We start from the raw sequence: 26,613 nt of genomic DNA on the forward strand, positions 1-26,613 counted from the left end.
GTGACTTCTCCAAAAAGTGTCTTAGTTCCCGGTCACCTGAGCGTCCAGGACGCGTCCGCGGGAGCCTCGCTGAGCCACGCCTGTCGCAGCTCGGATCCCGAGACCCGGCCCCTGCCCCTTACCCGCTGCCAGCCGCCCCCAGCCCCAGGCTCCGTCCTTCCCGCTGTCCCTTCCCCCGAACCCGGCCGGACCGAACCGGGCCGAGCTGGGCCGCCCCGGCGCGGCCGCTCACCATGGCGTCCCTCTTCAAGAAGAAGACCGTGGACGGTGAGTTCAGGGCCTGGCTCCTGGATCCCGGGATCTGGGGCTCCGGCCGCGGCTCGCCGCTGTCCCCGGGGGTGGGCCCAGCTCGGCTGCCCCACAGGTGACCGTGGCTGTGTCACTCCGGCTCCGCAGCCTCACCTAGGCGGCTCGTCCTCCCGATGGCACTCACCCGACCCTCGTTTTCTCCTCCGCTCTCTTTTCCCCCCTTTCAGAGGGATTGTGAGCACTCTGAGGAGGCCGAGCAGCGCTGGCTCTCGGGTGTCCATAGACTTAGAGACTTGATGGATGTCTTGTTGCTTTCTCCCGCTTGTTTGTTGCTCCTTCCGTGGAGACATCCCACTTCCTGACTTCAGAAAGGGAAACCTGTGTGTTTGGTGGACGACAAGGCAGGAGGGAGCTGCGGGGTTCACTTAGGAAATGAACTTGGGGCCAGGCTGGCTGTACCTTTACCTCAGCAGTTTAGATAGGAAAGACTCCAGCAGAAAACAAGACCAAGGAAAGGGTCCGGGTTTAGAGATCATAGTGCAGATTTGTCCTTTAGCTTTTGCCAGTTAAGTGAGGGATGTGTAAACATACAAGTTCGCATTTTTAAAAACACAATGTTTCAGGTGTCTCAGTGCCATCTTGTGAAGAGGGGCGAAGTGAATGTACTGGAATGTACAAGTTTAGTGGCAGTGGTGGCGTGTATAGATTATATGTGACTGCCCCAGGTGTTAAATTCATACCAAGTTATTTAAAACCTGCTTTTCATTGCACGTCGAGCCCAGGTTGTTGTTGGCTCAAGCAAATAATCACGCCTTTGTAAGGGTCTAACCCAACCACAAAAGCAGCAGTGGTAGCTAGACTGTGATTGGTACAAACCCAGAGCTCAGCCCTGAGTTGGGGGTAACTCCTTCATTTCTTTGTGTTCACTGTTCCAGTGCCAGATTTGGGGGAAGGGTAACAAAGACACCATCTCTATCCTACTACGTGACCTTTCATTTCAACACAGGGAGTCATTTTATCTCCATCAAACAGCATGATGCAGTTTAGCTGGTTCTCTGTGACTGATTTTTTTTTTCTCACTATTTTGACTTTTTACTAATTGGGAAACAACATTGTCAGCATCTGGAATAGCGACTAACTTGTCACTTGACATAACACAATTACATGAGATGGGGTTTATATGTGGTTTCCTGAGAGTATTGTTTCACCTTTAACATGACACTTTTGTTTTTAGTGCTTCAGTACAAGTATTGTGATACTCAGTAATTGTACTCTACTCCCTCCTGGGTTATTGCTATTTATGTTTTATGTAGGAATAATCTTTAATATATACACAGTCACTATAATCACATATAGTGATAATGAGAATTTACTGAGCACAGAAAAGGTGGGTTCCTCTCTCACCTTGATGCCACAAATTAATAATTTTTAAAAGTAAAAATTTGAATATTGTAGTCTTAATTGCTTAATATCTGTTAACTATTTTCAATGACAAGTCTCAGTTTTGTGCTTTCTGGTATTTGTGACTGCCTGGTGACTCACTTAGAGGAAGGGAGAGAGATAATGAAGATAGCAGGGATGGGATATGAGCTAAGACTGCACACTCATTTGCAGTTGAGGCAGTCTTAATAGCAAGAAGTTTTGGGTTTTTTCTTGCTTTTTTTTTTCTCCTAGGTGCTGTACCACTAAATTAAAATGTGTGTGACATTTCTGAATGTAAATTTGGACCTGGTGTACAGTTACTCCATCTCCCAACTTGCAGACCTGATATTAATTCAGTTCATTTACTCCTGCCTTAATTGTGGATCTACATCTTCATCGTTTTGCTGTAGAGCTAGCTTTATGGATGTTTGTTTCCCCTGTTAAAGGAAATGAAAGGGCTCTTGTTTGGTATAAAAGGTGACAGCCCTCCTCTCAGTAGTGAGACACCATATAATGAAATTTAATGTATTTTTATGCATTTCTCTCAATTCCTTGGGCACATTATTGATCATAAGATCTTTTACTGTATGCTGACTTTGTTTCTGTTGTAACAGTAATGAAATCCTGATATATAAGGGAAATAAGTAGCTGGTTATAGATCTGTGGAATAATTGAATCTTTTTGTCTCTGGATTGGCTGGAAGAATTATATACTGTATCGTTAAAGACTACTGCACATGTAAATTAAAAAGGGAGACAACATTATAACACATTACTATTCAGAGTTATGTTTAATTCATTTTGACACAAAGATGAGCAAGTCTCTGCAGTGTACACTTCGTTACAGAAATTAATGAGAGGTGTATCTCAATGCCACTGAAGAGGAGGATTCCTTCCAATTTGAAATTACAACTGAGCCCTTGATTTTCCCTTTCTGAGTTGTAATATATATATTTTATAATCTGTTCATCATCAGCGCTTTTACATCTGTGTGGACAAATAGTAGCCTATTTATTGAAGGGAATCATGAACCGGTTATGCCAACATTCCATCAGTACTTGTCATAACTGGGTAACTATTTCTGCCATTGAACAAGTGCAGTGCTGGGGAGAGGGGTGGAGCTAGGAAGAGTGAATGGGTAGACAGGGCAGTGGGTTTGACCCCAGAGCTGGAAAAAGCAGTGGCCTTCTGTTTTGTTTGCTTGAGATAAGGTCTCTAAATGTAGCCCATCATGCCCTTGTGACCCACTACCTCAGCTTCCCCAGTGGGCAGTGCCAGGCCTACAACACCATGCCCATGGGTATCTTAAGTTATTGAAACACTGTAGTTTTTACCTGAGATTTCCATGAAGACAAGTTTCTGAACTTTCTATAAGCCAGTGCTGTGTTATATGTATGCTATGTGTATGCTATGCTTACTGAGTTCTCACGGGGCCTATGATAGAAGCTCTGCTATTGCTGCCACCTTTGTGTTGAGGGGAAACTGAGAACAGAGGGGCCAAGTGAGTTTCTCTGGATCAAAACTGGCTAAGTAGCAGAAGTTGGAGCTCATCCTTCTAAGTCTCATCATTGCTATATTTTTCTTAGAGATTAATCACTTGGCATACAGTGATCTTATTAATATCATGAAATTGCCCGTTCGTTTTTTACTTTTACCTATAAACTGGATTGTTCTCTTTGAATTAATAATAAAAGTTTAATTTCCATATTGGAATTAACTTCTTTGAAGGTTCCTCTACCTTAGCATATTCTGAGACTCTTTTGGCCTTCATGTCAACCTCTTGGAGAAGTGATGTATCATCTCAGCTTACTTCTCAGATTGCCTGCCTCCTGCATTCTCAGTAGCCTGTGCTGTGTATCATGATGTGATACAAAATGCTTTCTTCTGGTTTTTAGCACCCAATACTTGAAAAAGGTGTGTGTGTGTGTGTGTGTGTAATTACCACGTTTGCAGGTGCCTGCAGAGACCAGAAGAGGGCGCTGATCTCCTGGGTCTGCAGTTACAGGCACTGTGCAACATGAGTGCTGGGAACTGAACTTGGGGCCTCACTTTCCAGCTCCCAATGCTCTTTTAACTTCCCTTTGAGCTGGGATTTTGTGTTTGCTTGAGTTTTTTGTTTGCTTGTTTTACTTTGTTTTGTTTAACTATCCCTCGAATATAAGGGATTTTTCTTGGGTCTGTGTTGGGCTACCATTGTATAATCTCTTGCTACATCATCTACTTTTCACATTACTTATAATTTACATTCTATTATACCTAACATTTGTTTTTCTATTTTCGTTTAAAACCAGTATATGCAATAATCTGCTGACTGTCTGTATATGGTTTTCTAAAGCAACAGAAATCAGAGACCCCAAAGGGAACTTTATTCCCTCTTAAAATTTTCTCCTTCTGGGGCCGAGTCTGCCAGGGTGATTAGTGCTCCTTCCTTCACCAGATCACCGAGTCACTAATTATTATGTCTTCCGCTTTGTCCTGTGTGTGCCTGCAGCCCTTGGTCTAATTCTAATCCTGTCTGTTTTACACTTCAGCACAGTTACTTCCACTTTAATTTCTTGCTGCATCTCAGCCATTTTATGTCCTTTATCTGCAAAGTTGATTGTGTGATTGTTTTATGGCAACTCAAATCTGTCTGCTGCTTCTCAGAGTCCACTTTTTCAATGACTCTCAGATACCCAGCAGTAAACCTTTTCAGTAGTGCCTCCCGTCCCTTGTTCTGATATGCTTTCATTTTTGCCACGTCCCAGGCTTATCATCCTTCATCAGTGTTCTACTATTCTTCAGTATACTGAAAATCAGTCTTTTTCATCCTGACATATTTTTACTTAGGATCCCCGAACCATCCTTTCCCACCAGTTTTTGTCCTTCAGGAAGTCTTCCCTGATGCTAACTGCAAAAATACTACATCACCTCAGTTTGTACAGCTTGACATCTGCATCCCAACCATCCTTCATTGGAACTCAGCTTCTTTTGTACTACCAAAGAGGGCTTATTCTAAGTCTTTCCTGCCTTCCATATTGGCTTCAATCTTCAGCCATATTTAAGTATTTCTCTAGGAGTTCATAGTTAGCTAGCACCACCCTAATGCAATAGCACTAGTGTTCGTACCCAAGGTCCTGAGCCTGTGATGTGTGCATCAGTGCCACTATTCAGTGTAAGCCCTGCAGTGAGCTTGAAGAGTGCTCTGCAGGGAATGAGCTTGGCTTCTGCCTTCTTGGATCACCCATACATGCTGGTTACCCACAACTGGTGGGTTTTGACTGAGTTGGAATAAATCTGTCAAGAAGTCTGTTAATGGTCCTACATTATGAACCATTGAGAAGGAAAAGGAACTTTATCCATTTCAGAAAACTGTCTTTCTTTCCGGGATAAAAGACAACAGTATTGTGGTCCTTACAGTACTCAGATCTTGCATAGCATGTTAAGTCTTCCTTTAGTGATTATTATCCTGAATATTTTAGAGCTCACGTTTTACACTCTATTTACTCTGCATTCTTGATATAACAAAGAAAAACAACTAATTGTATGTGGGATTCAACGGTATACTATGCTTGTCACACATGGTTTTTAACTGGTTTTAGGTCAACGTGAAGAACCAGCCTCTGATGTTTCCTACCCTTAACAAAAGTTCTCCGCATTTACAGAAGAAATAACACTAGGAAAATGCCTTCCCTTTTGTTTCCCTTCCCTACCCACTTCATGACAAGAGCAAATAAGACTCAGTTTGCTGACACATGTCCATCCCAGAAGCTTTCCTTAGTGCTTAAAGAGGCTGGTTTTTAAAACTTGGTTAGAATGGATTCCTCAGGCTTTTATGACTTTTGATACCTATGGTAGAGGGAATAAAAATTTGCCTCTATACTGCCTTCGTCTTTGTCTCTACCATTTTGTCTGCCTCTTCCTTCCATACAAGTCCTACTGTTTCACTTCAAGCTATTTCTTTTATTGAGTTAATTTATCTTGTAAATAATAGGGTTTCATTATGATATTTTTGTGCTTGGGTCATATCCATCCCCATTCCCCGCATTTATCATTCCTCAGATTTGTTACCTGAGTTGTTTATCTCCCTTGACTGGAGTAAAGCTGTTGGCATGACCCTCTCCTGTCCTGAATCTTACAGTCATTTTTGCTTTTGCTGTACTATGTATTAGAATGTAATTAAGAGGACATTGCCCTCCAAGATGTTGTTTATACTGTTCCTAAAGCCAGAGAAATCAATTCGATTTGCTTGAATGTGAAATTCTGATTCTTCCTCACTGTTACTTTCCTACCCGAGTCAGTCTGCTTTTAGACTCTTCTAGAAACTGACCTTCAATGTTTCCCTCCTTTTTATTCTTTGCTTTTGAATGTATACCACTTCTTAAGGTTTCTTCCTCTCATTGACTCCAGAAGACAGTATATCTGCATACTCGGGACCCATTTTCACTGTATTACTTGCCTAATTCTACCAATGTTTAGCTAACACACATTCAGGGCTTCTGTCCACAGATATTACTGGGGTTTGGGCAGTACTAGTACCACTGCCCTGATAGCTGCTCTTGCTCCTGATGCAATGTCCTCCAGGAAAGCAGAGTGGAGGGATAGTTCATGGTTTTTAAGATTTGTTATTATTTTATGTTATGAGTGTTTTACCTGTATGTATGTATGTGTACCGTGTACAGCTTAGTACCGACAGAGGTCAGAAAAAGGGCATTTGAACCCCTAGGACTATAGTTACAGATAGTTGTGCTGTTGGGAATGAAACCCACATTCCCTATAAGAGCAACAAGTGTTCTTAACCACCGAGCCAGCTTTCCAGCTCAGATAGTTAAAGTTTCGCACTCATCTCTTGTGATAGTTAACTGAGATAACTGATAAGCAGTAAAATTTCGTAAATGAAATTTTCCCCAAAGAAATGCACTTAAAATTATAAAATTCTGTTTTTAGACTGAAGTCCCTATAGCCTTTGAATACTTTATGGCTTGCTGTGTGATGGCGCAGCATGGGACCAGGTAAAGACCTGCTCTGACAGTAATCCTGAGCTGCCTTAGGCCCTTTCCTTTCCAAATTTTATTACTCACAAATTAATGTGATGGTATTTATTGCTTATTATCATTTTTTGGCTTTATATTCAAATGTGCAAATTTTATGTAAATGATCAGAGTAATGGAAGTAAGTTGTCAAGTTAGGACTTGACTTCAAATCTCAGTAGAAAAGTATAGTGACAGATCTTTTTACTGTTTGAGTTTTTTGTTTTAATTAATTAATTCTTATTTTTTTTAAGACAGGGTTTCTCTGTGTAGCTTTGGCTGTCCTAGAACTCACTCTGTTGACCAGACTGACCTCGAGCTCAAAGAAATCCCCCTGCCTCTGCCTTCCCAGCATTGGGATTAAAGGCATGTGCCACCACCTCTTGGCAACACTTTGTTTTAAATTTATATTTTCTGGATTTATTTTCCTAAACATATAAATTCAGAAGATTTGGATCCTAAGAATGCAAAAAGACCTTTTCTGTTTGTATCTTTCAAGGCTGTGATGTTGCCCCCCAGGTCTAGGTACTTGTAATTCATCAGGAAAAGATCTTAACAAGCTTGAGACAGGCATTTAATACCCAATATGGAGCTAGTACAGTCTGCGTGAGAGGATTAGGTGGTGTTCAGCCATTTCTGCCTCTGAATGAATGTGTGGTAACAGAGAGAGCATTCTATATCACTTAGACACTTCGGACATTTTCACAGCCTGCAGGTACCACCCATTGTGAAGTGCGTCATAACAGCTTTCCAAGGTGGCTGGCAGGGTGGTTCTTAAGAACTCCAGGGCGCAGCCTATTGCCTAAAGAAAGAAACAAGGGCTACACAGGAAGGAAGCACTGTGTCTTTTCCATGTCAACAGGGACCTGCACCTGCACTTACTTCTGCCATTGTCATGGCGCAGGTTGAAAATAAAAATGTTCTACTGGGCTACATCTGGAGGTTTGCCATTCAAAAGACAATACCCAGAAGGAGAGAGTCAGCAAGGTATCGGGTTATTTCACTTGGCCCCAAGAAGGTAGAAAGAGAGGTTAATAGTTACCAAAATTCAGTCTTAGGGAATGGAAGTGTGTTAAAGGGGCCTTACAGGGAAAGACAGTCAGCAGCATGCTGTATGGGCCTTGACCTCTGGTATTTTGTTTAATTAGATATACTGTTTCTTGTGGTTAAAACTTAACTGAAACACAGTGTTAGAGCATAAGGAGGGGTTACAGTCCTATTTTATCTGATGGCAATTACATGTTCTGGGTTCTCAAATTCAGAAGAGTAATAATTTCATATCTTATAACTATATAGGTAGTTTTTCTTTCGAGATGAGAATTCAGGAGTGATTAGGGGTGCAGTCTTTGCAAGAAGCAGATAAAGCAAAAGACCTTGCAGAGATTGCTTACAAGGAGCAGCTACTGTTACAAGCCCCAAATGAAGGGATGGCTCATTATTTCAGTGATGCACATCTCCACTATACGAAGATATCGGTCATAGTTTAGATTTTAATGTTATCAGTTTCCCAGTAACAATAGGCTTTATTATATCTTAAGGTAATAAGTTAAATATTCTTGATAGTCATTTCTCGTTATATATCACGATATTTGAGTATCATAATATCACTGCTATATATAATATATTGAGATGGTATTGTGGCAGTACAGACAAATAAACATCCATCTATATATGCTGAAACCAAAACTTTTGAGCCTTTGGAATCTCTGAAATAAAATGGCTATTGAGCTTTCATAAGTAATAGCCAAATAGGACCATATCCTGCGACAGGATTCTGCAACTTCCTGTTGCAGAGCTGGATAGCAGTTGAAAACGGTTCACAGGCCTAGAGCTACTGTATCTTAAGCTGAAAAATCGAAGGAAGGAAAGCACGACCGTTTATGTGAGTCCTGTACTGGATAGTGTTGAGTTGTGCAAAGTTCAGGAATAGCACATTCTGTAATAAGTAATTGTTACCTTTGAAGTGGTGGGACTACAAGCACGACACATGCTGTCTAGAGGTGAATGATAGGAGTTCATGTTTTAACACACAGGACTAAGGCGTAAAGTGTGTGAAGACTGAAGTTTGATCTGAGAACCCAATAAAAGTCATACACGTGGCAGCACTTGTAATAACCATGTTGGAGAAGAGAAGGCCAGGCATATAGATTCCTGGAGCTCACTCGCCAGACTGCCTAACTTTGTAGTTTTTCAGGGATCCCTAGGTCAGGGAGAAACCCTGCTCAGAAGGCTCCCGAGAAAGAACCACTGAGGTTGACTTTGCTCCATGTGTGCATGTGTACACACACAGACACACAGTTTTAACAGATTCACAGATATGAAGAGAAAGAACCACCGAGGCTGACTTTGCTCCATGTGTGCATGTGTACACACACAGACACACAGTTTTAACAGATTCACAAATACGAAGCAGTTTGCGTTATCATTGAAGCCTAGACTATCCTACTTTCCCTCTAAGCTTAGACATCTCAGGATTTGTTTTTTTTTTTAATCTGTCTCTTTTTTTTGTTTATCTATTGAAATTAGGTTTACTAAGAGGTAAATCAAGTGAAAAAGTTGACCTTAAAAACATCTCCTATAATCAGATTGATGAGTACTGTAATTGTCATCATAGAACCTTCATCCAGCAACTGCTGGAAGCAGATGCAGGGATTCACAGTTAAGCCCTGGGCTGAGCTCCCCAGAGGCCAGTCCAGGAGTTTGAGGAGCAATAATATGAGCAAAAAGTAATATAATAAAGAGGTCAAGACCATGAAGGTGTTACTCAGAGAAAAAGCTTACTTCAACTAATGGAAGCTAATTGACTCTGGGCTGACAGTAGGGGAACCAGCATAGGACCAAACTAGTCCCTCTGAATGTGGGTGACAGTTGTATGGCTGGGCAGTCTGTGGGGCCACTGGCAGTGAGACCAGGTTTTATCCACACTGCTTGAACTGGCTTTTTGGAGCTCATTCTCTTTGGAGGGATACCTTGCTCAGCCTACATATAGTGGGGAGGACCTTAGTCCTGCCTCAAAGTGATGTGCTAAATTTTGTTGACCCCCCCCCCTTGGGAAGCCTTAACCTCTTTGAGGAGTGGATAGGAGATTGGGGGAGGTGAAGGGAGTGGGAGGAAGGAAGGGAGTGGCATCTAGGATTCATACGTAAAATGAGAAAAGATTGCTTTTTAAAAAATAATTAATTAGAAAAAGAAAAAAACCCTCAATCTTTTTATGTCACTCATTCTGAATTATCCAGAAGACCAAACCATTAAATGTGGGTTTCACATATGGAGTACATAAGGAATATAGTGGGGTAATTTGTTTGTTTTATAGACTGCTTCTGTTGCCTCATATGAAAAGACATTTTAGTGTCTTTTCCTACTTAACGTAATATGTTTTAAAGTGTTATGATTGTGTTTTAGTATGTAACATTAGATGCTCTGAGTTTATAGCTTAGCACTGATTAAATATTAATAGGTCTATTAACAACTGCAGGGCTGTGGAATATGCAGTAGTTAATTTTCTTTATTTTTCCCCTTTATGATATACAGTGTCAACTAATGTATGCACAGGTCCATAAAGTAAAATTGAATTATCTTTTATTAAACTGTTGGGTTTCATTATAATATTTTGTGGGGGTTTTTTTTGTTTTGTTTTGTTTTTTAATCTAAGATGTCCTTTTCTAGCCTGGGCTCTAATTCTTAGACACCAACTAGGTATCTGTCTCAACATTTGAGTGTGGACACTGGTCATCCGCCTTAGAATACACACACGCGATCTAAGGACTCGGCCAGAGACTACTCCACTATAGAAGGATTCGTGTGTCCTAGGTCCTCCCTCTTTCTGACCATGTAGTCTACCGTTTGCCTTCCAACGCTGATAGTTTGCTGGGACAGCTCTCAGAACTCAGGAAAGTGTCTCCTGGTTTCCTGTAATTAGCATGAAGAATATCACATGGGGAGAGCAGCGTGAAGAGATCTTAGGTAGAATACGGGGCACAGAGTTTTGGTGGCTCCTCTGGTTGCTCTACCATCCTGGGAGCACAGCAGTGTGGTTGCCAATTGGGGAGTGTTGGCTTGTTTTCTTCCCTGATGAGCTTTGATAGTCCAATTGCTAGAATCCTCCACCCCTGAGTTCTAGGGATGGGGTAGGAGTCAAGTCAAAGGTTTGGGGAGGTGGTTGGTGTCCACTCCCCACCCTTTAGCTGTCAGTATTCATTTCCTGTTAAAATTCTCTTTGATTCTTAACTGAAATAAAAACAAAAATCATACAATGTAAATGAGATATCATTTCGTACATACATATATTAGGCAATGTTTAAGTTTAGTTAAATAATCAGTCTACTCAGATGGTAAAACCCTGCATACTTTCAGGGATTTGAAGCATGCAGTCCATCATTGCTCTGCACTATAGTGGCTCACCAGAACTTCTTACTCACATCTAATTTAACTTAGTACTGCGTCATTAAAGCATCGGATGCCTGAAAGAAGCAGTTTAGAAAGGATTTATTTTGACTCTTTGTTTGTGTGGCAGAAAAGGGATGTAGAAGGAGTGCCCTGGCACTGGAATAGCAGGGTGTGCAGTGCCTGGTCGCATCCCTTTTGTAGTTAGGAATTACTGACTACATCAGAACCAGACTGAGCTCTAAAGACCCCTAAGCATTCTTCCTTTAGCCCAGTACTTCTCAACCTTCCTAATGCTGTGACCTTTTAATACAGTTCCTTGTGCTGTGGTGACCTCCTACCATACAATTTTTTTTCATTTCTACTTTGTAACTGTAATTTCCTACTGTTATGAATTGTAAAATATCTGATAGGCAGGATATCTGTGTTATCAACCACAGGTTGAGACCTGCTGCTTGTCCAGACCCATCTCTTAAAGATTCCAAAGCTCCTAAAATAGTACCACTAGCTGGAGACAGCTCTTCAAACACCTGAGCCTTTGGGGGACGTTTTCATGCAAACTCCACCTCTGCCAGCCTTCCTTCAATCCCCAGCCTTTGGAAACCACCATACAGTCTCAGCCTGTGTGGAAACATCTCTTAGATTCTACTGCAATCAGGCTGTACTTTTCTTTCTTTACCCACCTTACTTTACTTATTGATCATTAGTTCCAAAGGACTCCAGCTCTATCCAGGTTGTCACAAATGACAGAATTTATTCATGGAAATAATATTTCATTAGGAATGCATACTATATTTTCTTTCTATATCATCAGGTAATGGATACTTAGGTTGCTTCTATTTCTTAACTATTGTGAAGCAGTATTGCATTAACATTGTGAGCATAGATGTCTCCCTTATACTGATTTTGTTTACTTTGGCTATGTAACTAGAACTGAACTGTTAAAATCATTTGGTAGCTAAAGTTTTAATATTTTTGGAATTTCAACTCTGTTTTATTATCTCTACTGGTTTACATTTCTACCAGCAGTGTGTAAGGGTTCCCTTTCTTTACACCACACCCTTCACACCCGGGCCCCTCACCTTTTCCTGAGTAGTCATCCCCATTCACAGCCAACTCTGTTTAATACTTGTATCCCCATGATAACTAGTATTGAGAATTTTTTATTTACTTATTGCTCACTTGTATATATTGTTTCAAGAAATACCTATTTAGGTCTTTATTTTTTTTAAAAAAAAAACTTGCTTCTGAGTTCCATATGTGTTGTGGATATCAATCCTCTGTCATATATGTAGATTGAGAATATTCTAAGTCTTTGTAAGTTTCCCACTCTGTAAGTTGTAGTTAAAATCTGTATTTGCTTCACTAGAATATTTGTTGTTTCATACTGATAAGATTTAACTATACAATAAAAAGATCCAATTAAATCTTTTATATATATAAAATGTATTTCTTTCTGAAATCCACATAGTGCTGCAGTAGAGAGGTGAAAAGGGCACATGTGTGTGTGTTGGGGCTGGGGGAGGTTGTTACATGTGCCATATGCAATTGTATAATAATTCTCTAAGATAAATTTTTAAGCACATGTATTTGAAAAATCTTTCTATTCATATAATCTATGATTATAATAGATATTTTAATATTTGATTAGTTTGTAGTATATTAAATTGAAAGAAAAAAAATAACATTATTAAAAGTTTCCCTTTTTGTTACATTCTCTTAGTCCAGTATTTTAAGCAGTATTGAGAAAATTCTTACAGTCATCAATTCAAGTTTCTTTTGTGGTTCTCCTAGACGTAATAAAGGAACAGAATCGAGAGCTGCGAGGCACACAGAGGGCTATAATCAGAGATCGAGCAGCCTTAGAGAAACAAGAGAAACAGCTGGTGAGTAGAACATTGAATTTCAGGAAAATTCTTAAATAAATTTAAAAAGTAGTGTTGAATAATTATCTAACTCAGAAAAGGCTATGAACAAGAGGTGGTTTACTTGTAAGAAAGTGTTTCATCCTTTGCTGAATTTTCTGCTTTTGTTATTGTGTCATTTGTTGGTTTTTAAAATTCTGTTTTCTGTTGATAAAGAATCAAATTATTTCATTTTGTGAAAATTATGAATGTCTAGAAATAAATATTTTTAAAACATATCTACCTTCTTGATTAACATTAAAAATAAAAGTAGTCATGGAAAATAAAAGAGTAATAAATAATATCATAACACATAGTTGTCTTACATGGTCTTTTAGGGATGATTGTTCCATGACAGTTTATTTTTAATTAGATGGATATGGCTCATCTTAAAATTTCCTTTATGCTATGTTTTTAAATGCATGTTGCCCCGATCTTAAAGTTTTACTGAGATATGAGACATTCAATAAATTGTACATGTTTAAGTATACCATTGGTACTTTAAGTATATTATATAAGTATATATTACTCTAGAGAAAACCATAAACACAGGCATTGTTCCCACAAACTCCTGATGCCTTATGAAATCCCTCCTATCCATTCTCACTGTCTCCCTCCATTCGGTGAGAACAGTACAGGGGTCCCTCAATTTGTTTGTCTTTCTAAATTGTATAAAGGTGAAATCACAACAAACTTTTTTTGTTTCTTTAAGTACAATTAATTTTGAGGTTAATTATTGCGTCCACATATATGATAGATATCATTCTGTTGTATGCATGTTTCCTAATTTTTCTGTTTGTTACTCAAGAGGACAAATGAGGTTTTCAGATTTTTCAGTAAGTGAAGTTTCTGTATGTATACAAATGAATTTTTGTATGTTTTTATTTCTTCTAGTTAACTATTGAAAGTGGGTTGCATATTTAACCTTATATTAGAAAGTGCTAAACAGTTTGCAAAGTGTCTGTAATATTTTCTCTCTGCATTGGCAGTGGATGCATTGCAGCTCTTCCACAGCTAGAGTGTAGTCGGTTTGAACCATTCTGTGGCGGTAGTAGATGGTGACCCTAAATTGAATCTCCCTAGTCATTGGGGTGCTGGGCTTCTATTTTAATGAGTCTAATTCCCATTTACAGATATTCTTTGTCAAAATGCCTGATTTTACTCATGTCCTATCATCAATTAGTTTTTAAAGTTTTATTTTTTAAATTTTGTGTGCATGTGTGCATGCACGCACACGTGTGTGTGTGTATGTGTGTGTGTGTGTGTTTGTGTGCAGGTACAGCCCACCATCTACTGTGAGGTCAAAAGAGGGTGGAATTATTTTGTAGGTAGAGCTACAACAGTTGTGATTCTACACACACACACACACACACACACAGATGCTGGGAACCAACCAATCATGTAGTGGGAACCAAGTGCCAGCAAGTGCTCATAGCTTCTGAGCCATCTCTCTTGCTCTTGCCGCCTTTCTTGATTATTTTATCATAATAGCTGTTGTGCTTGGGTACAAGGGCCTCATTAGGAACATGCTTTGAAGATGTGCTCTGCAGGTTCTCGACCTTTTCTTTCATTTTCCTAAATGGCTTTTGATAAACAAAAGTTATTTATTATGATGAAGACAATTACAATTTTCTCCTGTGGTTAATACTTATAATGTATTAAATTTTTGCCTAATAAAATTCAATAATAATTTCTCTTATGTTTTCTTCTAGATCACTTAAAAAATAACAATTGCATTTTCTTTTCCTTTTTTCTTCTTTTCTTTTCTGTGAGAGCCTGGTTTCTCTGTTGCGCTAGATAGAGGGGTTTTTTGTGTACTTGGAGATCTGTAGCCCACACATCACCTTGCCTTGCCTTATCTGTGGTGAGACAGATTTCAAGTGTGAGCTCTTCCTGCGCTCTGCTGTGCTGATAGGACTGCACTCAAGCCCAGGGCTGTGCTGCTGTTTTTTACTGTTTGTACTCCTATTTCATAGAACACTTAAAGATAACCTCACCATTCACCTGGATGCTTCCTTTTTCTCAGAATCCTTTAGGGTATTTGACGTGTTTTGTATTTACATGGGAACTTTAAAACAAACCTGTCACTTGTACAGAGATGACTAGATTGATTGGAGTTACATTAAATGTGTAAATTATTGAAAAGAATTGACATTTAGCAGTAAGTTTTACTGTCCACGAGTGTTTTTCATATATTTCTCTCTACTGGAATGCATAGAGATGTGCCAAGTTTTTTATTTGTATCTTGAATCCTACAAGCTTCCTCAGCTCATTTATTCTTGTAGCTTTTTGTACATGTTAAGAGATTCCTACATGAGTGGATGATAACATCACGAGGAAGGAAAGCTTTATGTCTTCATTTCCTGTCTTGGAACCTTTTTTATAATATACTTTGATGAATTCTCTGACGATTTCTTACAATGTGGTTTGATTGTCTTCTTCGCACATTTGTCTCCTAACTCCTCCTAGATTGCCCCTGCTTCAACCTCATTTCCCCTAGTAACCTACTTGTTGTACACTGTTGAGGTGTTTGATGATATCTCATACCACCCACCTCCATCACCCCAAGAGCTGAATCTGCTCTGTCTGCATCCACACTATACACTGCCCACCCACTGCACACTGGTTATCAGATGATTCGCTGCAATGCTCGTGGCCAAGTTTTGTACTTCACTTTAAAACAGTCCCACATGGTTAGTGACGATGCTGAGTGTTCAGGCACGGCAGAGGAAAGCTATCATTCCTTTATCATTCCTTTCCTTAAAGGGAAGGCAGACATTTATCACACACACACACACACACACACACACACACACACACCTACATACATCATAGTACAGTAATGGTTTGGCTCTGTCTGTACTTTCAGGCATCATTGGGATCTTGACATATTGCTGTTTACGAGAAAACAGCTTTTGAAACAGTTCTGGAAGTTTTTTAAGAGAAAGGTTGATATCTCTCTCTTGGGCACATTATGTACTTGACTTTTTCTCCTTTCTCTCATTAGTTCTGATCACCATGTTTTGAAGCACACTTAACACATGTGTACACACTTAGGATTGACCAGATAGCTTCATGGTTTAGTCCCTTTATCATTATGGGATCATATTTTTTACTTCTGGCAATATATCTTGTTCTAAACTTTACTTGATCTGATATTAGTATAGCCATTCTAGATTTGTAGACTTTGGTAAATATATAATCTGTTTTCCACTTTTTAAGACACCTTTGCTCTAATGTTTAAGATTTCTTCATGAGATAGCGTATACTTAGATTTGCTCTTATATATTCCAGAAGTTGCTTTTCTTGTTGGTATAGAAGGTAGACCATTTGTTTCAGTGCTGTTATCTGTATTATTATTTTACTACCTCAATCTTTTGTCTTACTGTTTTTTTAAACTATATTTGGATTTCCATTTTATATTTTCTCCTGGGCTGCAAACTCCTGTTTCATAAACTTGCTTTATATTCATGAATGAGGGTAACAGTTTTTTCTGTGTGAACATACGATATAGCCTCTCAAACATCCTTCTTCTCTATGACTTTATGCCTACTAGATATGTTCTTCAAGATAATCACTGAAGACTACTCTTTAAATATATTCCCTTATCTTTCTTGTCTTCTTAGGAATTAGAAATTAAGAAGATGGCCAAGATTGGTAATAAAGAAGCTTGTAGGGTTCTAGCTAAGCAGCTTGTCCATCTACGGAAACAGAAGACAAGAACTTTTGCAGTCAGCTCAAAAGTCACGTCAATGTCTACACAAACTAAAGTGATGAATTCCCAGATGAAGATGGCTGGTGCGATGTCTACCACTGCAAAGGTAACTTGAAGCTTTGGTGTCTTTTTATCAAGGATATATAAATATTGATATTCAAATTAGATTTCAAAGCACTTTCTGGTCATCTGTAGTACAAAAATCTTAGTTACTAATAAAATGGGTTATAATACTATATAACCCAAGTGCTTGGTTCTGGCTTAGTTATTGGTGTGTTACAAAGTAAGAACATTTACATTTTTCTATGATCACATAGAGCTTCAAAGTTTATATGGAGTTGACTTAGCATAGTGTTGGTTTGTATTTTTCCAATAAATTGTCAGAAAATTTGGCTATTTATCATCATCATCATTATTATTATTATTATTTCTGACTACTTTTATAGAATTATTTCCTCTTAATTCACTTTTGTAAATGTTCAGAACCACACATATGGATATTGTAAATAGAAACTTTTGCATTTTAGGAATGCAAAATTTTATGTATATTATACACACACTGTGTGTGTGAGTGAGTGTAATCGGTACTTTAACTGTTGCTTTCAAGGACTCTGATCATTTCAGTCACTGAAAAATATATAAGAGCAAGTAGTTTGGATCTCCTCTGTAGTCTTACAGATGGACGGAACTAAAAGTCTGACTAATTTGGGCACAAGGTCACATGGTAAGACTGGCCACTTTGCACCAGTGTTAAGGGGAACAAAGTACCTTGCAGTGTTTTGTAAATTATATGCTCAGAAATGATACCTAATGGGCTTTTGCCACATACAGGTATCTGAATTAGAATTCTTAATTGAATATCATTTGGTCAGCAAGTGTTTGTTCAAGTACCCAAATAGTTCAGATGAAATGACTAAGCCAAGGCTTAACCTGCATGAATCTTGTAGTCTCTCGTAGGCAGCATACAGGAGATGTAGTGTGTGTAGGGCTCTAACACTTTGCTCACACTCAGGTGACATTTCACTGAATAGTGTGACCTTATGCAAATTATTGAGCCATCTGTGCCTTTGCTCTCCATTTGTAATAAGGGGAAAGGAGAGGAAGTACCACATGAAGGTCTTGTGTTGTTAATGTCACTTTAAGATTACTATGTACAAACTGCTTAGAGCAGAGAGGAGCACTTATGAGGGACTAGCATGAGTGACAATCCTGTGCCAGGTGTGTACTCCTTTAAAGAGATAAAAGGTCAGTATGCTGACAGAGCTGTCGTGGAGAATGAGTCTACCTTATTAAATGGATTTTCATTGTTACCTTCCTCAGACAAGTTTCAGAATTTGACTTAATACAAGGTCAATCAGAAGGCTGTATTTTCTGTGACTGACTTTATAGACTACTCCATAGATGACTTTCACATCTAGGTAGCTAACATGACTTTTTATTTCTTAAAGACAATGCAAGCAGTTAACAAGAAAATGGATCCACAGAAGACACTACAAACAATGCAGAATTTCCAGAAGGAAAACATGAAAATGGAAATGACTGAAGAAATGAGTAAGTTTTAAAAAAGTATAGTTTTCTCCTCTTCTATTTATCCAACTTCATGTCCCAGCAGCCCGTGTTCACAGATAATGAAGTCAGAAGTGAAACCAGCATAATAGACATCCATGTAATGACTCAGAATTCTTTCAGTATTTTAACTGAAAGTGTGGGTGGGGGGCCATATAAATATCCTCTGCCTGTGAACACACAGAGACAATGGCAACATGCTCAGGGCTTACACGGCTCCAAACTGTGTGGCGTCCAAGTACTGGAAGGGAAAGTGGACATGTCCTCCACTGCCCAACCAAGAAGCTATCTCCAGTGACAACCACCTGCAAAGGAAAAATTAATTTTCTCCAGTGCAGTCTCTGCTATAAAAAGGCAGGCCCTAGGCCCAGCAGGGAAAGGCCAACTCGAAATGAACTCAGTGCTAATTTTGGAGGGGTCTTGTCTCGTACTGCTTTGTCTAGGCATTGTTTTACCTTCCTAATCTCTTGATTATATGTAATAGTTTCTCCTTTGTATTTTTATGAGTTTTGTTTTTGTACATGTATGTCTGTGTGTGATTCTCATATGTTTTTCCTTTGTTTCTTTTCCCCACTGTTTATTAGTTTGTTGTGTTCTATTCTGACTTATTTTTTGCTTGTTTGCTTTTAGTTGGATTGTGTGTTTTCTAAAGAAAAAGACAGTGCAGTTATGGTGTGGGAAGTCCTTCTGCATATGTGTTGCCTTTATTGGTTAATAAAGAAGCTGCCTTTAGCCAATGGCAGAGCAGACTATAACCAGGCTGGAAGCTATATATATATAGTCTATCTATCTATCTATATATATATATATATATATATATATATATATATATAGAGAGAGAGAGAGAGAGAGAGAGAGAGAGAGAGGGCAGAGTCAGTGAGAAACCGTGTAGCCACTAGAGGAGAAAGACACAAGCCACCAGTTGGAACCTTGCCAGTAGGCCATGAGCCTTTTGGTGAAATATAAAATAATAGAAATGGGTTAATTTAAGATATAAGAGCTATCCAATAAGAAGTATGAGCTAATAGGTCAAGAGGTGTTATAATTAATATAGTTTCTGAGTGGTTATTTCAGGTCTAGGTGGCTGGGAAATGGACAGGCGGTCACTGACAACAGAGTTGGATAGGTTTGAGATGGTGGGGATGATCTGGGAGGTATAAGGGAGACAAAATCATGATTTAACTCTATTATATGAAAAAATCTATTTTCAGTTAAAGGTAATACTATGCCATAATTCCATCAGAGAATGGTCTTAACCTTTTTTAATTTTACTGGATAGTATAAAACAGTGGTTTTTAAAGTCTTGACATGGTTGTCACACTGGAGACCTGTCCTGTGAAAAGAGAGGCAGTGGAGCACCTACTTGTGCTTTTATGTCACAAACGATCATAAATTTAGATTCCAAACATACAGTGAAAGAAGGGTGGTGGGTAAAGGAGTGGACTTCCCCGCTATGGTTACTGATGCTGCAGCGCATTTCCGCCTGTGCTTTCCTGGAGAAGGGAGAGCACATGCAGCCACGACAGTCTAACATAAATATTCAACTTTAGGATCAGGCTGAGAATGTGCTGCAGTTGCTGAGTCGTGGTTGCTTAACATGTCTAAGGCCCTGGTTTGCTTCTCAGCACCAAAAAAATAAAAATAGTTTTAGTATATCACCTATTGTCAGTACACCTTTACTAAACCCTTCTTTTTCATCAATAGGGTTAGTTTCAAATTTGCAATTTATTTGATAATCTTTCTTTGAAACTGAGTTTGTTTTACTGTGTTGGCTTGTTAAATAATCTGAGATTATAAACTGCGATTTATTTGTGAGACCCCAAACTTCTTCCCAACAAAATGACCCTAATGTTAATTTTACTAATAATGACCGAATGACCCTTCAGCCCATGCTGGTCAGTACTGAAACATTTGTGTGTTAATATTTTGCACCATTTTGTCGTTTTCTGGCTCCTTGCCAACTGTGTGGGGCTCTGCCAGTTTGGCTCCACTCATTTTCTAGCGTTTTAGTGTAATCATGTAGTGTAGCAAACAGCACCTTTAAACTTGCTAGATTACATCCCGAGCTAATAGTCTCCTGCTCATTAGAGTATTGTCCTGATGCTGACTATACTGTGAGTTTCTTCACTGGTAGTTCAAAGAGTTGTTTACTTTCTATTTCATGCCTTAGAAAAATACAGGAAGGCTCTTTGAAACATTCCACTCCTTTTCTGCAGGGTTCCCTGAGATGGAAGTTTCTGTCCTGCCTGGTCCTGAAGCTGTTCAGTTCCAAATGAACACACAGGGGCTTATACTAATTATAAACTTTTTGGCCTATTGCTCAGGCTTATTTCTAACTAGATCTTACAAATTAAATTAACCCATAACTCTTATCTATGTTTAGCCACATGGCTTGGTAATTTTTCTCAGTAAGGCATTCTCATCTTCCTCTGCATCTGGCTAGCAACATCGTTTCTGCCTTTCCTCTTCCCAGAATTCTCCGAGTCTGATTGGCCCACCTATACTTTCTGCCTGCCTACTGGCCAATCAGTGTTTTATTAAACCAATATGAGTGACATATCTTTACAGTGTACAAGAGTATTATCCCACAGCAAAGGGATTTGATGCAGACATCCCATTTATGGCTGAGTGCTCCAAGTTCTTGTACTCCACATACTGTCTTGCTGTGGGTCTCTGTATTTGTTTGCATCTGCTGCAGGAGGGAATTTCTCTGATGATGCTGAGTTTCTCTGATGATAACTGAGCAAGGATATAGCAGAATGTCACTAGGAGTCATTTTATTGAAACTTTTTTTATTTTATTTTTTTTTATATAGCACTAGTATTTGGTTTTGGTTTTATCCTAATTCCTTGGACTATCTTGTCTTAGGATTCAGGTCCTTGGTCACCCAAGTAGTGTGAGGCATGGGCCCATCTTGTGAAGTGGGCTGTAAGTCAAATCATATAGGTTGGTTACTACCACAAGCTTTGTATGCTGTGTTGCTCAAACTTGTCGATATTCAAACTTTGGAACAAGGCCTGTGGGAAGTGTTTACGTTTTTATCACATGCGTGCTGTTCTGATTGTGCTTCTGCAGTGCTCATACTCCATCCCTCTCTCACCTCTTCTGTAGAACTTCTTCATTTATGCCAGTGCTTCTCAACCTTGCTAATGCTGCACCCTTTAATACAGGTGCTCATGTCGTGGAGACCCCTACAGAAATTATGTTTCTTTCTACTTCATAATTGTAATTGTGTTGCTATTATGAATTATAATGTAAATATGTAATATGTGAATACTGCAAAAGGGTCTTTTGACCCCTTGAAAGTGGTCTTTGACCTGAAAAGGGTTCATGACACACAGTTTGAGATCTGCTAATTTAGACCTTCACAGACCTGGCCTGGCTTCTCGCCTGTCTCACTCTGTTACCGTTCAGGTTACATGCTGCTGAATTAATACTCCTGAAGCTTTCTTCTGGGGCTGCCTGACCAGATGTTTGGAGTGGGTTCTTGCTGACCACAGAGTAACAAAAACAAAACAGAGAGAGAGAGAGAGAGAGAGAGAGAGAGAGAGAGAGAGAGAGAGAGAGAGAGAGAGAGATAAAAAACAGTACAAAAGTAAAGCAGTGTTTTATAAAGATGTGATATGCCAGTATGAATTCTGAGCCTCAGAAAGGCAAAGTAGCTTGCTCTTAAAGCTGATCAGTACAGAATACAAGAACTGAGATTCTAATTTGAATCTAATTTATGTCCTAATATAGGTTTTTATTTCTTAGAGATAGTATTCTATGATATTACATGTTTATCATAAGGTTTTTAGACCTTTCTAAGTTTACTTTTTACTGTTTAACAAGCCAAATTTTTAATCTCAGAACCAATTCCCATTGTTATTAATGTCAGGGCTATCAAAAGCTAATGTGCAGAAGCAAACCAGGGATGGTGCTGAGATGATGGTTGAGTCTAACTTTCCTTTTGTGTTGAGTATAAGATCTGTGATTACATATTAGATAAGATATCTCAAGACATTGCTTGCCATCTTATTTTGAAAGGAACATTAAGGTTGAAAATATTTGTACTGTGGTCCTGACCCAGATGGTCTACTGCTTCATGTAATATCCCTCAGGGAGATATAGCTCATAAGACATGAAGCATAGGCTGTGAGATATTGCAATAGTAAGCCAGCATATGCTAAGAACCCTGTAGCTACTATTTCACTAGCATGATGCCTTTACTCAGATTCTTTTCAATACATAATTTGGGTAGGAAAGGAAAGAAAGATTATCATAGCAATAATAAACTTTCAGGGCTAAAGTGAATATTATTCTTAGAGAAAATTTCATAGAACATTTGGCCATATGTTTTATTAAAATATTCTACTGATGCCTTGAATGTTAGCATAAGAAATAATGTAGATAGTGTAAGTGGGTAGAAGACAGGTGATTTTCTCCTAGACATTAACAGACAGTTTGATTCTTGCAAATTTTTCTTGGTTAGGTTTAACAGCTCAGTGGATGCCATGTGGAATCATATTTAAAACTTATGAGCCTAGAGCTGTAACTGTCACTGGATTTTTTTATTAAAGATCTAGTTTTATAAATCACTTTATCCTTTTTTTCTGGTGCTGAGTTGAACCCAGAGCCTTGTACATAGTGATCACAGTATTGCTGAGGTTTGTTTTACTTCAGGATGGCATGCTAAAAATAGCATTGTTTCACATGACTTAGATCAAAAGTATTTGTCAGTATAACTGATTGAAAGCTAAAACTTGAGTCTTGTCATTTGTTGGTTCTTCTAAATTTGCTTTTTAATCATTAAAATATGTATGTATAGTTTGGTTATAGGTCAAAAATATAAACTTAACTTGTAATACATTTGAAAATAATTGCTTTGTTCCCCTTTCCTTTCCCTCCAAGTCAATGACACCCTTGATGACATCTTTGATGGCTCTGATGATGAAGAAGAAAGCCAGGACATTGTGAATCAAGTTCTTGACGAAATCGGAATTGAAATCTCTGGAAAGGTGAAAACAGCTTATTTCATACTGAGCATAGCTTTTGCCACTTTTGTCAGTGTTTTGTTTCTGGTTTTTTTTTTTTTTTCCATTAATGCTACCTGCATGCTTTTCAATGCGTGTCAGAAGAAGTGCGTCCTCTGTCCTCATTCAAATGCTTGCTAACCTTTTTGTTCTCTCATTTCTGTGTGATATAGATGGCCAAAGCTCCATCAGCTGCCAGAAGCTTACCATCTGCCTCCACCTCTAAGGCTACAATCTCCGATGAAGAGATTGAACGACAACTCAAAGCTTTAGGGGTAGATTAAATCAAAAGCCATACTATTTTCACTTTCTACAATTCTTTGATCTAAAGTGGGTCCGTTGTAGATTCCTTTTACAAAACATATTCATTTTGCAAAAATGAGGACCATGAGTGAACAGTTGTTTCCTGACCCATGGCTATTTTGAATCTTTGCCAAAGAATAACAGTGATGCGAAAATGGGAACAGTTTGGGTTTTGAATAGAATCACGAAGGTCTGTTGATGTGTGCAAAATGAGTTCTTTCTGCATCACATAGAGAAACAGTGTCAGTACTTAGTGCTGGGAGTGTTCTAAATCTTTTTACACCGAAATCAGAGTTCTTGTTAAATGCCGTTAGGCGCCAATGTAAAGAGCCTTGTAAAATATTAAAGGTGTATCGTTAATTCTGTATCTGTTGCTTGTCCTTTGTAGACAGTTCAGTTAGGACCACAGGCAGTGCAGCTGCCAAATTATTTTTAAACCATCTAAAGAAGAGTGCTATTTAAACATCTGTCTTTAAAACTGTCATGAGCTTTTACTTTTCTTCCATTTTTCCCCCTTTGGGAGAACATTCTAGTTGGTAAGTTTATTACCTTTCAAAATGTGCTTGGCACCTGCCTTAAATAGCACAAACATATTGTGCACATCTTTAAATTATTTTAACTGGCAAAAAAGAATTTCACTTTAAAATAAAGTAAGTCTTAGAACAGTTACCCAAGCTGTCTTTTAAAGCTTACAAAAGCAAAGTGGATATAATTAGCAAAATGAAGGAAGAAGATGCTGAATTAATAACATTTTATAGCAATGAAAGCACACTTGTTCTTTCTTCCAAGAACTGAGACTTTCTCCATATAAATTATGACTTAGTCTGTGTTGAATTTTGATTGTATTAATATACACATTAAACCCTATAAATTGAAGCCATTCTTCCAATTGCAGTACTACTACTATGACAATACTTGACCTAGATTTCTAAAGTAAAGGGGTTTTTGTTTTGTTTTGTTTTTGGTAAATAAATTGCAACTTTGTCAGAAATTACTGCCTAAAATGCATCATTGTGTTAGCAGTAATTTAAAAGTAAATTAGCTATGTTATATAGAGGCCAAGAGAAAGGAGAGGCTGCCACAGAGTTAGAAGTAGAAGAGTTAGAATTAGCTTAGTTTTCAAGAATGATGTTGTAATATATGAATTCTGACACATCTCAACACAGAAAGTGTAGGAACTCCTATCAGTTTGACCTGGCTGATCCCGAGGGATGGACTTTTGGACTGTTGGATAAGAAAGGCAGATACATACTGCCGCTTTAGACATGGCACACATACATGCAATGAACAGCAGCTCCCCCTGCCACCTACTTCAGACTCCGTAAGCATCTTGTGTTCAGAGAGTAGGCCTCAGGACTGCTGGTCTTAAGTGAACAGTTAACAGTAACCCTAGACGGGAATGGGTCCACACATCATACTGTATCATCGGGTATTGCACCCATACCTGCTTTGGATGTACATAGTAATGCTGTCTAACCTGATTTACCTTCTTGTTTACATGTGGGAGCTTTGCGTTTTAAGATTATTTTGTCTTAAAAAACAAACTCAATAAAGACTTATTGCTCTTACCCATTTTTCTTAACTCCTTTACTTTGTTTTTGACTGCTGTTAAGACTAGAAACTGTATGCATTTAATAGTTTTAACAGAATAATTCTTGCTATTTTTCTGTAAGGAATTTTAGACTGCTGTGCTGCTTCAATTTTATAAAACAAGAGAAAATGTTTTTTTTAAGATCTGAAAATTGTTACAGGATTAGTGTTTGCCAGTGGGGCAAGCCCAAAAATTAGTAGATTTCAATGAAACTGACTTGATCCTTCCTTTCCTGCAGTCTCCAAGAACGAAACATTTCAGAGTTACATTTTCAAATGTACAAGTATCAAATAGTTGCTTCTATTTGAGTCCAATATGGATACTCAGATCTTTGGACCCAAAATTGATGGTGAAATTATTCTGACTTGATTGCATTAATAGATATTTTTTGGGGGGACACATTACAATCATAGTAAACCTATCAGTAACTTTATTTTCTTTTACTAAAATTAAGAGTTCACTTTAGAAATAGTGATTTTAGTTGGATGAGCACAAAAGAAGTCATTTGTAAAATTTTTCTTTGGTACTAGTATTTGTTTAGCATGGGCTTGCCAGTGGAGAGGGAGCGGAGTAATACATTAGTGTCTCTGCGGCTAAAAGAGGTCCATCAGGTCATGGATGGGGAAATTGCAGAGTCCTAGAATGTCATGTAGTATGGATGTGCTGCGGGTCTCCTTCCTCGGGGATCATCAGCCCCCAGTCTTTGAGAGTGGAGGGAAGCAGAAATGAGGAACAAGGTTCATATGGCTGTGGAAACAAAGAAGACAGCCCCCGGGACATGACTTCAGTGAGACAGCTCTGTTCCAGAGGATGTAGAATATATGGGTAGCAGGGAACTATGCCAAGGGCTACACTATAAGTCAGGCAAGGGGCCTAGAAACATCCTCCAAATAAGGGTAGGTAGAGAGGAGGAAGCCTTTCTGGGGAGGAGGTCCTTCATGTTGCAGAGCTTGGAAAAACCTGTGAAGCCAGGATAGACTGCAACCTGAAAGCGACAGTGCCTCCCAACAACGTGCCTCTACAAGGGAAGACATTTGGTGTTGGGAAGCATCAAATGACCATGTTGTGTTACACAGACTGCAGTGGATGCTAGAAGGGAGTGCGTGGTAGACAGGGCTGGGTTAAAGTAGCTCAAACCTGAATGAAACGAACCAGAGGGGGGAGCCTAGCAGACTGTGCCGTTGTTATTTGACTTTATTTATATTTTATTCCCCTTTGAATGTCCAAAGAAACAGCCTTCCATTGGTCAAATGCATGTTCCCCACAAGCCTAATTTCCACATTTCTGGCCTGTTTTCTGTGTACCTAATTTAAAACTGCACCCACTTAAGTTTCACAAGGTTTGTCAAGGTTGAAAAGAGATCCTTAATTTTCTCCTTATTACAAAAAGATTTCTCGGCAGCAGAAAAAGCTGCATTTTCCAATTTTGTCTTTGCAGAAGCTAAGTAAAATGACTCTTTT

At 38.7% G+C, this 26,613-nt stretch overlaps 1 protein-coding gene across 1 annotated transcript; it reads left to right on the forward strand.

The window, feature by feature from the left end:
* Nucleotides 1–26,088, forward strand: Chmp2b (charged multivesicular body protein 2B). The gene is made up of 6 exons (XM_057764880.1): nt 1–267; nt 12,857–12,948; nt 16,593–16,787; nt 18,130–18,232; nt 23,138–23,244; nt 23,433–26,088. The coding sequence occupies exons 1-6, from the start codon at nt 234–236 to the stop codon at nt 23,541–23,543; spliced, it is 642 nt and encodes a 213-aa protein (XP_057620863.1). The 5' UTR covers nt 1–233; the 3' UTR covers nt 23,544–26,088.
* Nucleotides 26,089–26,613: the final 525 nt, after the last annotated feature.

Source organism: Chionomys nivalis, chromosome 3 (assembly GCF_950005125.1).
Source record: "Chionomys nivalis chromosome 3, mChiNiv1.1, whole genome shotgun sequence".
NCBI classification, from domain to species: domain Eukaryota; kingdom Metazoa; phylum Chordata; class Mammalia; order Rodentia; family Cricetidae; genus Chionomys; species Chionomys nivalis.

Bases quoted from the DNA above. Each gene is read 5' to 3' on its own strand.
- Chmp2b (XM_057764880.1), top strand. From the start codon at position 234: ATGGCGTCCCTCTTCAAGAAGAAGACCGTGGACG. The intron at 12,949-16,592 runs GTGAGTAGAACA...TTGTCTTCTTAG, and splicing joins AGAAACAAGAGAAACAGCTG to GAATTAGAAATTAAGAAGAT. The intron at 16,788-18,129 runs GTAACTTGAAGC...TATTTCTTAAAG, and splicing joins CGATGTCTACCACTGCAAAG to ACAATGCAAGCAGTTAACAA.